The sequence below is a fragment of the Nicotiana tomentosiformis genome, chromosome 5, assembly GCF_000390325.3.
Source record: "Nicotiana tomentosiformis chromosome 5, ASM39032v3, whole genome shotgun sequence".
NCBI lineage: Eukaryota > Viridiplantae > Streptophyta > Magnoliopsida > Solanales > Solanaceae > Nicotiana > Nicotiana tomentosiformis.
Genome location: NC_090816.1, coordinates 59632151 through 59649257, shown reverse-complemented (window position 1 = coordinate 59649257; position 17107 = coordinate 59632151). Strand labels below are relative to the sequence as shown.

General features: G+C 37.3%; 1 protein-coding gene across 2 annotated transcripts in view; it reads left to right on the top strand.

Moving 5' to 3' along the window:
* The first annotated feature begins 8020 nt into the window (after positions 1-8020).
* LOC104088352 (uncharacterized) overlaps positions 8021-17107 on the top strand; it is a 39477-nt gene continuing 30390 nt past the window's right edge. Inside the window, exons 1-2 of one of the 2 annotated variants that reach the window (XR_011407818.1) lie at positions 8021-8586; positions 10453-10573. Coding sequence is in view for 1 of the 2 variants with exons in the window: in XM_070174949.1 (XP_070031050.1) it covers positions 8195-8586; positions 10453-10573 (513 nt within the window). In the remaining variant the exon portion in view is untranslated. The remainder of the gene's footprint in view (positions 8587-10452; positions 10574-17107) is intronic. The other variant, XM_070174949.1, reaches the window with a different exon arrangement.

Below are 17107 nucleotides of genomic sequence, written 5' to 3'. Positions count from 1 at the left end.
AAACCAGCAAACCTAGAAAACACACTATGGAGACATAAACTCGATAATGAACCCATCCAATGGAGGTGATGGTCAAATCTTCATGATACAAGCGGTATAATTTTCTATGTCCATATCATTCGTATAGAAAGTCAAAGGGAATGTAGGACTTCTTCAGGCAACCCAACTCATCATTCTTCTTGGACCCAACCATTTTCAGAAAATCACGATGTGTATGATTTTCTAGCACCAACAAACCTGGAATATACCATGGAAGTCTGGCAAAACCTCCAATTTCTTCCAAAAGAGGGGTCATCTCCAAATTTCCAAACCGAAAGACGGCCCTCTTTTCATTCCAGTACATAGTGGCTACCTCAATTAGTTCTCTTCTTAATGGGATGTTTATCAAGGATGGTAAATTATCCAATACCTTTCTTACATGATTCATGTCATACGGTGTGAAGTCGTTCCACCAATCAATTAACAGAGGTGGGATGTTCTGGACCATCCCGAACCTGAGAATTTTGTGCTTTATTTTCTGCATCAAACAAAAGAGTCAGCCCCTCCCCCTCCTGATTGATTAATTCAGCGATAATAGTCAATATGTTGACATATTTTCTCCAAGTAATGCACATAGCATGAATGTGTCCCTCGGGATTGTAGAGATCACTTTGGACTTTGGACAAGGCTTATCTAAACGGATTTAATACGCCATGGATATTTGATCCATCCTAGGTTTAACATGATTCATGCACATTTTCAGTTAGAGTAGGTTTCTAGAAGGGTCTAGATTGATATTCTCAAGCGGACGACTTAAGAGGGAAAGGCACGGAACCGTCGACTGCACCGCTGATCGACTAGTCTACTCCTAATAAGCCTTTTCGATTTGACAAGGGTATTTATAGAAAGTGCGAACACTCATCAAGCATCGCTATGTTGATAATTGGCACGAGTGAAACATGACTTCGAAAACATGCTTATGCAAAAGTGATAACATATAGTCAAGTAATTTGCATGGTGAAAGCACATAAAGGCAGTATTCAATAATGCGATAAAATAAGCGAAAGAGAAAGGGAAAAGAAAAGACAAAGGAAATAGTTAGCATGGTTCACAAGATTTGGAAAACACAATTAAATGAAGCAAATAAAGGAAATGGGGAAGGGAGGTTCATGATGTAGCAGTTTTGAGCAAGTAAAGGGATGGGAAAAAGGAGGTACCTGAAGGAAATCAAATAAAGCAATTTGATGAAGCGATTGATTGAAAGTAATCGTACACAAGTAAAGGGAATAATTTGTCCACTAATAAACTAATTGGTACAACTCTTTGGAAATTACAAGGTATATCTTAGTCAAATCTAGGTTTCTCAACAAGCAAATATACAAGGAACAATTAGACATAATGGGGGGTCCTAAATTTTTTAGCCTAAAGGATCACCTCGCGATACATAAATAATACTTTGTAGCCCATTCTGAAAAGATCTACTACGAATCCGAAGTTGTTTCTTCCATCTTTCTACACCACACCGCATACCTAGTGATATTTATAGAAATACTCCAAGTCTGTTTCACACTCCGCTGCAAAACTAAATCCTTAGCCACACGACAAACCCGAAAATGTTTAGGCATCACACATTAATTCTCGAATCCACTAGAGCCATTATTAAGAGTCGCCCACTCTAATCCAGTCTCGATTATATAACCAAATAGCTAGTGCTCCGTTAGCACATGAACATTCCAAAGAAGCAACCGGAAGAATCCTTTCCCTTGTACATCACATCCACAAGAAGTATAAAATCACATTCATTCCACAACCTTTACATATCAATAAGGTTAATTGTAGCACACATCCATCAAATCCCTTGCTCGAATTACCCCTGATATTTTCTTCCCTTAGTCATAACTAATCCACCAACATACAGATAACCAGAAACTGCAAAGGAACATAACAACATGACCCAATCATAGACGGTAGGCTCCCTACTTAGCTTTAAGCCACACTCGCAAACTTCAAGTACCCACAATGACTTCTCCTCCTAGCTACCATGATCTCACACCGTTACCCAGCCAAATTTCTCGCAAGTTCATGTTACACTTTTCATAAAACATCCTGAATTATCATCCACAAATGCACACTCGACCTCCTGACAGTCGTACCATATTTTTCAAGCGATCTAAGCCCACATTGTAGCACATGCACTCCATTGGATAGAAGGTCGAACTCTTCATAGGAACTTCATAAGAGATCATACACGCTTAACCTTCTCATAGGATATAACCCACCTGCGTGACCTCATATCGACATCCTCCAACGACGTTATCATAGTTACATCCATTATGAAATCAATTAATTCTCCCAGGTCCACACTCATCCGCCAACTATAAGAATTCATTCATTCCATTAACATCAACTGAAGGTACAACAATACGTTCAAACTCGAAGTCACATTGCACCCCAAGACGACAATTAAGCATTCACATTCCTCTACATTCCAAGCAAAATCCTTTCTTCCATATTCAAATTTCCTAAGTATAGAAGCCACCATCTTAAACGAAATACATAGACTTAGTCTTATATCCACCATGTTCCTTCTTTTCCTTCGCTGCAAATAAATGTTGCCTCAAATCATGATTCATCTCTGTAGCACCCGAACAAATAGATTGCCATCAACTCTAAGCCTCCTTAAGATTATCTTTCTCGAGCTATCAGCAGTAGAAACACCGATTTGACCTTGAAGTCGCAATATACCATCATCTCATATAACCACTTCTTGGGTACCGCTTCACAATATTGTGCCCCCAAGGGTAAACAAATGAAGACCATCGTACCAACGAGCCTTACTGCGTGTAAACAAGGACGATAACACTACAACATAAACAAGAATTCTACCAAGTTAGAAAATATCCAATCTCATAACTCTCCAACAATTGCCTGAACATCCATAGTCCAATTGCCTCTCCTTCGCTAGAATTAAATGCCGAATCTCACAATAATGAATCGAATAATTCTCCTTCTGAATCACTCACTGCAGTGACACATAGGTAACCACCCTACTATTTACGTCAGCACTATGTGATAACAATGCATAATCATCACAATACATTGCGCATAGCCTCGAAACCATGGGCGACACTAACAGTGGGCTGAAACGACAGAACACCCCTCCACAAGGAAATGATAATAGTCCGCCCGCATATGCAGGAAAAAATATCTTGCACTACATCTGTAGCAACTTCACAATTCGTCGGTGCCCAACTGATATTGAATGCTCGACATTGCTTTACGAATGAGTATGAAGACATAAGCTTCAATGAAATCAAATCGCATGACGAGGAATCAAGAAGGGAAGTTCTCCTAAAAGCCTTGTAGCCTCTCGAAGATAAGTACAGACGTCTCCGTACCAATCCGCAAGACTCTACAAGACTTACTCGTGAGACCTAAGTGAACCTAGTATTTTGATACCAAACTGTCACAACCCAATTCCCGCTATAGGTCTTGATGGTGCCCAACGTTGCCGTTAGGCAAGCCAACGGTGAACTATCAACTTAATTATTTATTTTATTATTTTTAAAATTATGGGTTTTATTAAGTAAAGGAAATTAGGTGTAGAAAAATAAGGAGATATAAAAGCATTAATAAAAATATAAAAGGAAAAGGTGAAAATACTATATAAATACCATAAACATCTACTAGGAATTCCTAAACCCTAGTGTCACAAGTGCATGAGCATATGCTAGGAAGTACAATACTAATACAACGTCTGTTTAGAATGTAAAATAGACACGACAAAATAAATGAATACGATGGAGACTCTCTGTGCTGCGGATCATAACATAGAATGCAAAGCAGTGTAAAGTCCTCCCAACAGTTGTGCCCACATGCCCAAATGACCACCAAAAGTACTTATTTTAGTACCTACACAATCAGTGCAGAAGTGTAGCATAAGTACGTAATCAATGCGTACCCAGTAAATATCTAATCTAACCCCGGAGAAGTAGTGACGAGGGTTAACATCAACACTTACTAGTGGTCCAATAAATTATAAATAGATATGAAACACAACGGTAATGATGAGGTAAGAAACTATAACTAACATAATCCTCCAAAAAAATGACAGTATGAATTTCCTTAAATATCATGTGCTATCTCAAACAAATAAGAAATATCATGTAACAAATATCATTGGGTTCATTTCTCTAACAAAACAAATACTCGTCAGTCCTCTATGATACTCACATGGTATATATCATATACTAACATGATAGAGATCTGGTTCATTCCTTCAAAAAAGAGCTCAGGCTTCTATGATACCAAACTGTTATACAAGTATACCATTTTGGTATACAATATAAATTCGTGCTTTTCACTAGTTCAACCCAATTTTAACCCAAATTTCACAATCTAGTGCAAAAGTTTCATCAAATTTGGCCTTCAACATTTAAAATAAAATATTTTTATTTAAGAAAAAAATTTGGAAAGGGAATAAAAACTCCATTGAAACATTAGAAAAAGTTTCAATAAAAATTTCAATAAATTTAAAAAAGGACCAAATTGTAATGGTATAATATTACACTATACTGAATATTATAACAGTATATTACTGGAATAAACTGTATACTATTAAATCAAAAATTATATACCAAAATAGTATACATATATACCATTTTGGTATATAGTACAAATCCATCTTCTTTGTCAGTTCAACTTAATTTCAACCCAAATTTCACGATTTTACTGTAATATCTCTACTAAATTGGCTCAAACTTTTACCACGACCTCTAATCAACATTTCAAACAAACCCCAAGTAAAATCGGATCAAAACAACTACATACTCAACAAACCCGATATATGAGTTTCAAGTTTTAAGGACTTTCAGTGTTGGATTTAATTTTTCTAATAACAAATCTCCAGTATGAACATTCTAAAGGTACTATAAATAATATTTTGAAATATCTACTTTGAATCAAACAACAAATCTTAAAGATAAAATTTTAATTCAAGAGCTTCAAGCTCAACAACGGTGAGTCTTTAAAAGTTCAATCCCAAGCACCTCATATCAGCTCCAAATGAAACCAAATTTTAGCATGAACTTCTCAAAGATACTAGAAATAGTTATTTGTAATACCCACTTCAAATCGGCAATACATCTTCAAGTTGAAATTTTAAATATAAGAGTTTCAAGCTCAACAATGACAGGTATTCTATTTCTTCCACTAAAATTCTCTCAACAACGACCAATTCAAGCGTTAAAAGAGGAAAGAGTTGGACAATTAATACCTTTTTTGTGATTTAGGACCTGTGATTATAAGGGAAAGGGTTGGGCGGTTAATAGGTTTTCATGCGATTTGGGATTTGGGATTAGAAGGAAAGGACTCTGAAAGTGGGTAGTCGGGTAAATAATTTGGATTGAATAGGCATGTATTGTAAGACAAATCAGAACGGGCAAGAATGGGTAATAAAAATGACCTGAATGGGCATTTAGTGTAGATTTTCCTAAAAATAAGTTGCAACCCAAACTTTTAACGCCTACATTTTTTTTGAAAATTAACAATATTAAAAAGATTTTGACTTTAGAAGAGAGAAACCTAGTTTCTCTTCTTCTTCTTTAGCCCTTACCATCGTCAGCCATGGAGCACAAAGCTCCAAACTTTGCCTTTGTTTTTAAAAATAAATAAATTTGAAAGTAGAATTTTTTCTCATCTTCCTATACTCTTATGTTTTCTTCCTTCACCCCTTTCCACTAAAAAAAATAAAATCATAGCTTCCTTTCCTTTTCACTGTCATGACTATGAAGCACCAAGCTTCATTTTTATTATTATCTTTTATTTAAAAAAATCACTCCTCTTCGAGACCGTTAATGATCCTTCCATGGCAGGGAGATCTCGCTACCAAGGTTCGATTATTAGCGGCGGCGGTGGATCTCTGGCGATGACATAAAGACACAAAAAAATATTGCTCGGCGGCATACATGACAACATCCAGACAGATCCAAAAATAACTAGAATTCTGTTTTTTTTTTGTTATCATTTTTCGAGAAATACCAGATTCTCAAAAAAATATCAGATTAATAAAATTGGTTAAACACTGATACAATACTAATACCAAATTACTATCGATAATTAGTTTGACATTCTTGATTGTATGGGGTACAAAATATCAAAACCTTATTCTAGATTCACTTAAAAGAAATTAGAACAGTTCTATTATTTTTCGGACCAAAAAACCAGCATATGACTTTGATACCAATGAAGGAAAATAATAATCTAAACACAATAGATAGCTCGTAAATCATAAAATGAGAACTTACTTGTTTTTCATGAAGCGGAAGCAAAAATTTGAAACGAACCGTGGCTAGAATCACTGATCGGCGGTAGTTGTCACGGTATGGTGGAGCAACCTCCTATATCAGAATCTAAACCCTGATCTGATTTGGGAGAAGAGAGCGTAGAAAATACTACTAAGCGTATATTTTATTGTGCATTATAAGTGTACTTATATAGAGAATATTAGGGTTAACTAATAACCCTATTGAGCTTTAAAACACCCCTTATGGATAGACCTAAAATTTCTTACAGGAACCATCAAAACCCGATTCCGAGTTCGTTCACCAAAAAGTCAAATCATGGACAACTCTTCCAACCTAAAGCTTCCAAATAGAAAGTCATTCTTCCAAATCAATCCCAAACCTCTCGAAAAACAAAACCGACTATACACGCAAGTCATAATACATCATATGAAGCTATTCAAAGTTCCGAACCATCGAACAAAATGCTAATTCAAAACGACAGGTTGGGTCGTTACAAATCACATATTTGGACTTGGCAGGTTATGGGTCATCGCGATTCAGTATTTGTTTCGAATTTCGGACACGCGATCCCGTGTTGACTTTTATTGACCTTTTGGGAATTATTCAAAGATCAAAAGCTTTTATTGATTGGGATTTCCTCCTATGATATTGGTTGACTTTCTTGGATAGATTCGAGTCGGGTGAGGTGATTTCTCATTAAAAAGCGATTTTGGAGCTTTAGACTAGTCCCGATGAGGTACGTGTCTTACCTAGCTTTGGCTTGAGAAAATTTTTCCTAATAAATGATATTGTGCTATATGTGCGGGTGATGTATATGCGAGGTGACGAGTATATATGCATGTGCCATGGTTGTTCATTCTTGGGATAGATCCTAGATTACTTTATACCTTGTTTGGTTGTGTGTTCTACTTGTTATATGCTTTACTTGATTGAATGACTACATGAGCGCAATAAGCCATGCTAGAGACAATGTTTAGGTTAATGATACCTTATTTTGAGCATGACGAACTATTCTTGAGATCATTGATATACTTATTTTAGACGTGGTCACATGTATATTATGAACACATATTCATACTTGTTATTCTTGTGTTATGCCTTAAATTGATGTATGACTACTTGAGTTTCCTTACCCACGTTAAAGACTATGATTTGGCTTTTGATACCATCAAAACATATTAACTACAACTTATTTCTGTCAAAAATAATCTTCCACGAGTTAAATTTCGACAATTCTTTTGCGTTAAAAATTCTAATTTTTGTTAGCATTGTGACCTCCTTACCACTACTACATAGTTAATTCTCCTTATTTCTCCTTATGAAAGTTTAAGAATTCTCCTTATAGTCCTTGTTAAAAATTTAAAGTGCCAGCAACAAATATCTACGAGACCCATTTTTCCTTTAAAGAGGTAAAAAAATACTTTATCTGTTTCAATTTATGTAACATATATTTTTTTTTATTTCATTTAAGAAAGAATAAAATATTTTTATATTTAAAAATAATTTAACTTTAGACTTTTTATTTTACCATTTTATCCTTAAAACTTTAAAAATCTCCTTTTCTTTTAAAAGTTTTTTGTCGAATCAAATTACAATCATTATCCACAAAAATAAAATAAAATCATAAGCCTATGCGACCGCTCGTTCTTTACCCTCTATCCATAGCAAGTGTAAATAAGTGGTCAGGAATTAACGGTCAAGCGCAAATATAGAGTATTACCGAAGTAAGGCAACCACATCAGTCAAAGCATAGAGTAAACATGATTATGCAGCTCTTGACCTGCCCCAATAAAAATTAGTTCTGGCATTATCAAAGCAAATTAAAACTAGACTAGATAACCAAGTTGTTCACATTCACTAGTCACCATTACTACCCGTTTTTCTCTTAGTGACAAAATTTTGGTCGGAGCATGCGTTCTTTGTGTTTCAGTTTCATAATCGGACCTACAAACTATGTGAAGAAAGTTCCATCAGTACTATCTTCTCAAGCCAGCTTCTCAGCTTCCGAATACAGTATTAGATTGGGTGTCAATAAGCATCAGATTGTCAGTAGTCATAAAAGCAGAAGGAATTCCTATACCTACAATAGCAGAAAAGGAGGAATTAGAGAGGATCCGCTGTTAGGAGGCGGAGGAGGAGATGTGGTGGTTGCCGCGCAGGTTCGGTGTGAAGTGGAAGTGGTGTCTTGGCGAGAACGGAGGATTAAAGCTGAGATTCCGGTGAACGCTGATGTGAATTCTGTTTGGAATGCTCTCACTGACTACGAAAGGCTTGCCGATTTCGTCCCTAATCTCGTTAGCAGGTAACACCAATTAATGTATACACACCCCATTATATTGTTGTAGAAAATGTATTCTTCTGTTTTCCAAAATTTGATTTTGTTTTAGATTCTCCTTATCTTTTTTTTTTCTGTTTTGTTTTGCTTCAAAGGATATCATTGTAGATATTAAGGTAGAGTAATACAACATATTACATTGATACTACTGCATTGAGAGTTACTACTGCTATTACAGAAAGAGTTACTACTGCTATTGTAATAGCCCACTAGTGATATTGTCCGGGCTTATGCCCAAACGGCTTTGCAACTAAGACTTGCTTCATCTCTCCCCTCTTTGATTTGTCTAGGTGTGTCACATACACCCGCTTAGGGACTCAACGTCGCGATAGCGCTGCTCTGCATTTCCTGTGTCACTAGGGTCTAAAGTCTTGATCCCTTATATACCCGACATCTCTTTCGTGTTTTGCCGCTGTGAGATTTACCTAGGGTTATCAGGTAGCCATATCCCTTTGTACAAGACATGGGGTAATCACTACCCTGGCGATACACCAGGTTCGAAAGAGAACAAAGTTCCACTTTGGATGTCCAGTTCTTAAGATGTGAGAGGTTTAATATAGGGAGAAATATACAGGTGGTAATTACTAAAAAAGAAATATACATGTGGGATCACTGGGAACTGAATGTGATAAACGACAAAAAGAAAGGGGTAAAAGTCTAACTTGGAGCAGAGGGATATATAATTATAAAACATGCATTAACACTCTAACTCGTATGATGCCTTTTTGAATCTTGAGGTATGTGGGCGAACCATGCATTTGACTTTTTTCTAGTATTTCCTCTTTTTCTCTCTGGAGACTTGTCTGGTCCAGATACCCTAAGCATAACTTGCATGATGTCTGATGACATTTTTTGGTTTGAATAGCAAGAGTGTAATGATGGAGGAATGTAGAAAGGAACACATAAAAATTGGCAAAAAAGGAAGAGAAGGAAATGAAAGGGGCAGTCCAGGACGTTCCTTAAACTGGACAGAGACGTACGTGCTACAATTGATCAATAGTGCTGTAACGATGTCTTCCTTGTGTTGCTGCTAATAGCAGAAATCCCCCCAACGTAGATCTTGTTGTCTTAAAATTCTTGTTCAGTTTCAACTATGCACTTCTATTTCTGATCTAGCCTATGTATGGTACAAGAATACAGCCTTTAATTAGGTTTGAGTCATATAGATTACTAACGGAAATATATGTTTTCCTATTCTACATCATTGGAGAGCGTAGTGTCATTTGCCCCAGTCCATGTTATGTCAAAGCCACCATGTCACAATTGAGTCCATCTCCTTGTTTCTTAGGAGAAATAGAGAAACTCTTGCTCTTGGCTCATACTCTTCCTCCCCTACTTTCCCTTCTCTTTATCTATATCTTCTGTTTTTAGTGAAGTTCGTATTTTGCACTTGTAATCCTCTGTGGTTAGTGAGCCATTCACTGCAATCAGAGACATGCCTACGACTTACTGCAGTGAGATGCTGTATTGCACCTTTTGCAGGTACAATTTCAGCATAAACACATTTATGACCATAATACTCACAGTAGAGATGGATATCTGAATTAGGTGTCTCTGCAGTCTTTGCTAACATCCATATTTGATGACATTTGGGAAATGTTTCGATCTCGTATTTCCAAAACTAAAAAAAATTAACTTGTACTTAACATCTGAACGCCAGGAAGAATCTATCATCAGATACTGCAACTTTTATATTATCTTGAAGTTTTCTGTCTGTCATAATCCCATGAAATTCGTATTTCATATATTTGTGGCTATGGCTATGATGATTTATGCATATACTTTGCAACTTTGCACTAGATTGCTGACGCATGAATGAATTGTTAATCACAGTAGGAGAATTACTTGTCCATGTCCTGGACGGATTTGGTTGGAGCAAAGAGGTCTCCAACAAGCGCTTTATTGGCACATAGAAGCTCGCGTTGTATTGGATCTTCAAGAATTCATTAACTCGGTAAGCATATGAAATCTGTTTTTGGGAGCTGTGACATTCTAATCTATGAAGGCTCACATAAAAATTTGATTGGGTATTTTAAATTAATAGTAGACTATTAGCATACTCTGACTACAGTCCATGCTTGTCTAGAAACAAGAGTTGTGCCACAAGTAAGTCTGAAAAACAAAAAGTTAATCTGCTGGAAAATAAGCCAATACAGAGAGTATCTTACTAGTGTCTATCCAGTTTTCTTGATAAATAATATTTGTCCATTGCCTATCCTCTTCCCTATTTCTTATCCAATTGATGGAGTTGCAAATGAGCAATTCCTTTTGGTTATTTTGCTTTTGTTTATCAGTTACTGGATTCACGTCAATCTCCATAGAGCCAAATACCAAACCCATTTGACAGTCGAAATTCCCATATCTTTTTGTTTCGATTAAGTGAGGGTATGACTACTGTATTGTTCTAGTTTTCATTCATTGTACTTAAGCTATGACATACTGATCCTTAAATCTCCAGTGCCAAATGCGTCAGATGCAAAAGCTATGGGGGTTTCTATAAATTATCCCAACATGACAGTTGACTCAACTTGAAAATGTTACTTAAGAAGTGGTTATTAGTTATATGAAATTTCTTCTGTATTTAAGTATAGGTGTCTGGGGTTAAATGGTACTTATAGACTTTATAACTTTTCGAGTGCGCTTCTCCTAAGCAAAGTCATTGTGCAGAATATGATTACATTTTTCACAAGCAGCGATAATTCTTCTTATTTTTCCGCATATAGAACAATATTCGCTTTTCCAGCAGTCATCTAGAACACTGGGAGACGTCTAAAGAATGTCAGTTACTTCGCTGTTTCATGAGAAAGATCTCCTAGGAGCTTCCTTTCTAAATTTTAATTTTCAGAGCTTGTCTCCTTAATAGCAATATTTGTGTATATCTAAACAATTTTCAGATCCATTTTGCAGCTGCATTTCATGTGTAGCATATGGAGTAGAATATGTATTGTGATTTGTGTATAGTTATAAATAGGGCTACTGGAAAACATTTAATAGAATATCAATAATATATTTTTTTTCCGTGCTTTCTCACATGGTATCAGAGAGGTAGTGAGAAAATACTCGTTGTGCAATCTACCAACGATTACGGGAAGAAACGGTCGCTGTGCAACTTTTCCGGTGGCTGTTTGCGTCAAAACCATTTTTTACTAGGAGTGAGGTGCCCAAGGTAGAATTGACCCGACTAGGACCCCAAGTCTTTACTAAAATGAACTCGGCAACATTGTGGCCAAAATTTTAGGTTTCAACTCGCTGTAAAGAAAATATAACTGCCTTTCGCTGATAATTGTTTGTTGTTTTCTTATGAATTGTTTTTTATCAAATAAGACTTTTTTTTTCCTTTTGTTATGGTCATATATAACATATCAAACAAAAAAGAATTATTTTAAAGATATTTTAGTAAAGCTACTCAGGGATCAATTTGGGCTAAAAATCAGCTAAACTTTAGATGGTCTGAGATGGTTGGGTCAAGATGGGCTGAGTTCAACAAATAGACGGGTCAATGACCGGCCCAACCTTGGATAGGTTGAGGGGGTCAAATGGGTTTGGGCTCAAACTGCCACTGCAACAGAGTCAGGCTATTTAATTAAGCTAGGAATATTTTCTTTAGTCAACATAAAAGAGATGCCGATTCATTACATAATAATGTTAGATGTGGTACATAGATTTGATTTAGTTAATATGCTGAGTGATTGAAAAGATCTCTGAAAGATGGAAGACTTGTAATTGAGCTCTTGTGAACTTATTTACCAACTTCCATAGTCTTTGCATTGAGAAATTAGAGTGTATTAGGTTGAAAAGCTTGATTATTCCCTCAAGCTTGATTGATAATTTATAGCAGTTACAGTGCATACAATTTTGACTAGTGTATAATTACAGAATAAGCTCATAATCAAATCTCTAATCAAATCAAATCATATAGAATTTTAATACTCCCTCTCAAGCAGGAGCTTATATATCATAAGCTCCAAGCTTGTTACAAATGTATTCGATCCGAGGTCATTTTAGGGATTTAGTAAGAACATTTAACTGATCCTTCGAGCTAACAAAGCTGGTGACTAAGCATCTGGACTTGATCCTGTGTCTAATTAAATGACAATCCACCGCTATATGTTTTGTCCCTCTAATGAAAAACAGGATTTGAGGCAATGTGGAGAGCAACTTGATTATTGCGAATTAACTTCATTTGTTTGACTTCTACAAACCATAACTCTTGGAGGAGTTATTTCGACCAGATAAGTTAAGTAATGGCAAGGGGCATAGCTTGATATTCTGTTTATGCACTAGATGTGGCGGCAACATCTTGCTTTATTCTTTCCCAAGAGATTAGGTTTCCTCCAATCACAAGACAATATCCAAAAGTGTAACGTCTATATGATGGAGAACCTGCCCAATCCGTATGAAAATATCTAACAATGTCTAGATGACCCTTGTCTTGAATAAGAATCCTTGTTCTCGAGCTCTTTTGATGTATTTGAAGATACGAATTTCTTGCATCCCAATGACCTTTAGACGGTGCTTGGAGGAATTGACAGATGACACTTACTGCAAATAAAATATCTAGTCGTGGTAATTCAGCTTACCGACCAATCTTCGGTCTCTGCCAGGATCTGTCAAAAGCTGTCTCTATCCAAGAACAAGTTTGACACTCATTTCCATAGGAGTATCAATAGGTTTATATTCTGCCATGGCGGTCACCTCTAGTATATTTAAGGCGTACTTTCTTTGTGAAATCGCAATACTTGTCTTAGATTGTATAGATCGCCAAAAGTACTTTAATTATTGTTAGTTAAATAGTTATATGTAAATAATCCTAATCCCATATGTAGTAGGAGTATAACATGTATTATATATAGGGCACATTGTATCATTGTTAATAAGTCAATATAATGTAATTTTCCCCGTGTAATTCACATGGTATCAGAGCAAGGTTGTGAGAAAATATCCGGGAAAGAAAACCCAGCCGAAACAGTCGCCGTGCTTCAATTCCGGCGACCTTTGTGGGGCTGTTTTTTTCAAAACAATTTCTTGTGGTGTTGTGCAAAAACCAACACCACCAAAAGGTCCTCCAACCCTCGGCGACCAAATCCCGAAAAGAATCTCCGACGTCAGTCTCCACGCGCTCTCACGCGCCCATCAGAGTTTCTTTTTTTCCAGCGAGATGAGGGCCCACGCGCTCTTCCAACCATTTTTTGGCCGACCTTTTTTGAGACAGCTTGTTCGCAAGGCTTTTCCGACCCTATCCATTCAAGTTTCATCACATTCCAACAACCTTTTTATTTTTCCAACGACTTTTCTATTTTCTGGCAACTGTTTTTCTAGATTCCGGTGATTTTCATATTCCGACCATTTCTCTTCACTTTTCTGGTGAGATTATTGCTGGTCGTACTTGTCTTTGCTATTTGGTACAACCATGTCTCTTGGATTTGATGTATTTGGTTCTAAAAATACGGGTTCTGTAAATTCAAGCTTTATGATTACTTCAGAGCCCTTAATGGGAAGTCCAAACTATTTAGCTTGGGCTTCCGTTGTTGAATTGTGGTGCAAGGGTTGAAGTGTTCAAGATCACTTAACCAAAAAAGGCTAGTGAGGGAGATGAAAAGGCCAAAGCACTTTGGGAAAAGATCGATGCTCAATTGTGTAGTATATTGTGGCGATCTATTGATTCCAAGCTGATGGCCTTGTTTCGTCCATTCCAGACATGTCAATTATTTTGGGAAAAGGCTCGCATTTTATACACTAATGACATATCTCGATTCTATGATGTGACATCGCGAATGACAAACTTGAAGAAACAGGAATTGGATATGCCTACTTACTTGGGACAAGTACATGCAGTTATGGAGGAATTTGAGAAGTTGATACCAGTTTCTGCTAGTATTGAAAAGCAACAAGAGCAACGACGGAAGATGTTTCTAGTTCGTACACTCGCTGGACTTCCTAATGACCTTGATTCAGTACGTGACCAGATTTTGCCTAGCCCGACTATCCCTACAGTTAATGAATTATTCTCTCGATTACTTCGCCTTGCTGCAGCACCAAATCACCCAGTGATCGCATCACAAACACTTGACTCCTCTGTTCTCGCATCCTAGATAGTGGAAAATCGGGCATCTCAAACTATGGAGAGTAGATGAGGAGGCGGTCGTTTTTGAAGATCTAGACCCAAGTGTTCTTATTGTAATAAACTTGGACACACTCGTGAAGTGTGCTATTCTTTATATGGTCGACCACCAAAAAATGCTTATGTTGCTCAGACCGAGACTACATGTAACCTGGGATTTTCTTTATCTGAAGGGGAATATAATGAGTTCCTTCAGTATGGAGTAAGCAGACATCTCCACAAGTAGCCTCGGTTGCTCATATTGATACTTTTGTTGCTGGTAATTTTTTTTCTTGTGTTTTCCAATCTAGTACTCTTGGACCATGGGTCATGGACTCAGGCGCTTCTGATCATATCTCTGGTAATAAATTACTTTTGTCGAATATTGTGTATTCACAGTCTCTTCCCGCTGTTACTTTAGCGAATGGGTTTCAAACTAAAGCAAAAGGAGTTGGACAAGCTAATCCCCTATCTTCGGTCACTCTAGATTCCGTTCTTTATATCCCTGGCTGTCCTTTTAGTCTTGCATCTGCTAGTCGTTTGACTCGTGCCCTCCATTGTGGTATATATTTTAGTGATGATTATTTTATTATGCAGGACCGTAGTACGGGACAGACGATTGGCACCAAGGCGTGAATCAGAAGGCCTTTACTACCTTAACTCACTCAATCTCTCCACAACATGTCTAGTTACAGATCCTCCAGGCCTAATTCACATACATTTAGGACATCTGAGTTTATCCAAGCTTCAGAAGATGGTGCCTAGTTTGTCTAGTTCGTCTACATTAGATTGTGAGTCGTGTCAGCTTAGGAAACATACCCAAGCCTTCTTTCTGCGTAGTGTTGAGAGTCATGTAGAGTCTGTTTTCTCTTTAGTTCATTCTGATATATAGGGTCATAGTAGAGTTATTTCAACCTTGGGATTTCATTATTTTGTTAGTTTCATTGATGATTATTCAAGTTGTACTTGGCTTTTTAATGAAAGATCGTTCTGAGTTGTTTTCTATATTCAAGAATTTTTCTGCTGAAATAAAAAATCAATTTGGTGTTTTTATTCGCACTGATAATGCCTTAGAATATTTATCCTCTCAGTTTCAGCAGTTTATGACTTCTCAAGGAATTATTCATTAGACATCTTGTCCTTATACCCCTCAGCAAAATGGGGTTGCAGAGAGAAAGAATAGGCACCTCATTAAGACTGCTCGCACACTTCTCATTGAATCTCGTGTTCGGTTGCGTTTTTGGGGCGATGCAGTTCTCACAGCTTGTTATTTGATTAATCAGATGCCTTCATCACCCATCCAGAATCAGATTCCGTATTCGGTATTGTTTCCCCAGTCACCCTTATACTCTCTTCGCCCTCGTATTTTTGGGACACATGTTTTGTTCATAACTTAGCCCCTGAGAAAGATAAGTTGGCTTCTCGTGCTCTCAAGTGTGTCTTCCTTGGCTATTCTCGTGTTCAGAAGGGATATCGTTGTTACTCACCTTATCTTCGGAGGTACCTTATGTCAGTTGACGTCACATTTTTTGAGTCTAAACCTGTCTTTACCTCTTCTGACCATCTTGATATATCTGAGGTCTTACCTATACCGACCTTTGAAAAGTTTACCATAGCTCCTCCTCCACCTTCAACCGTAGAATTCTTACCAATACCAACCGTTGAGGAGTCTACTGTTGCTCCTCCTAGATCCCCAGCCACAGGAACACCACTCTTGACTTATCATCGTCGTCCGCGCCCAGCATCAGACCCAACTGATTCACGTCCTGCACCTGACCCTGCTCCTACTGCGGACTTGTCTCTTCCTAGTACACTGGTTGCACTTCAGAAAGGTATATGGACCACAATTAATCCTAATCCCCATTATGTCGGTTTAAGTTATCATCGTCTGTCATCACCCCATTATGCTTTTATATCTTCTTTGTCCTCTGTTTCCATCCCTAAGTCTACAGGTGAAGCATTGTTTCATCCAAGATGGCGACATGCTATGATTGACGAGATGTTTGCTTTACATACGAGTGGTACTTGGGAGCTTGTTCCTCTTCCTTAGGTAAATCTACTGTTGGTTGTCGTTGGGTTTATGTAGTCAAAGTTGGTACAGATGGCAAGGTTGATCGACTTAAGGTCCGTCTTGTTGCAAAAGGATATACTCAGATATTTGGGCTCGATTACAGTGATACATTCTCTTCCGTGGCTAAAATAGCACCAGTCCGCCTTTTTCTATCCATGGCTATTGTTCGCCATTGGCCTGTCTATCAGTTGGACATTAAGAATGCTTTTCCTCACGGTGACCTTGAGGATGAAGGTTATATGGAGTAATCACCTGGTTTTGTTGCTTAGGGGGAGTCTCATGGCCTTGTATGTTGCTTGCGCCGGTCACTTTATGGT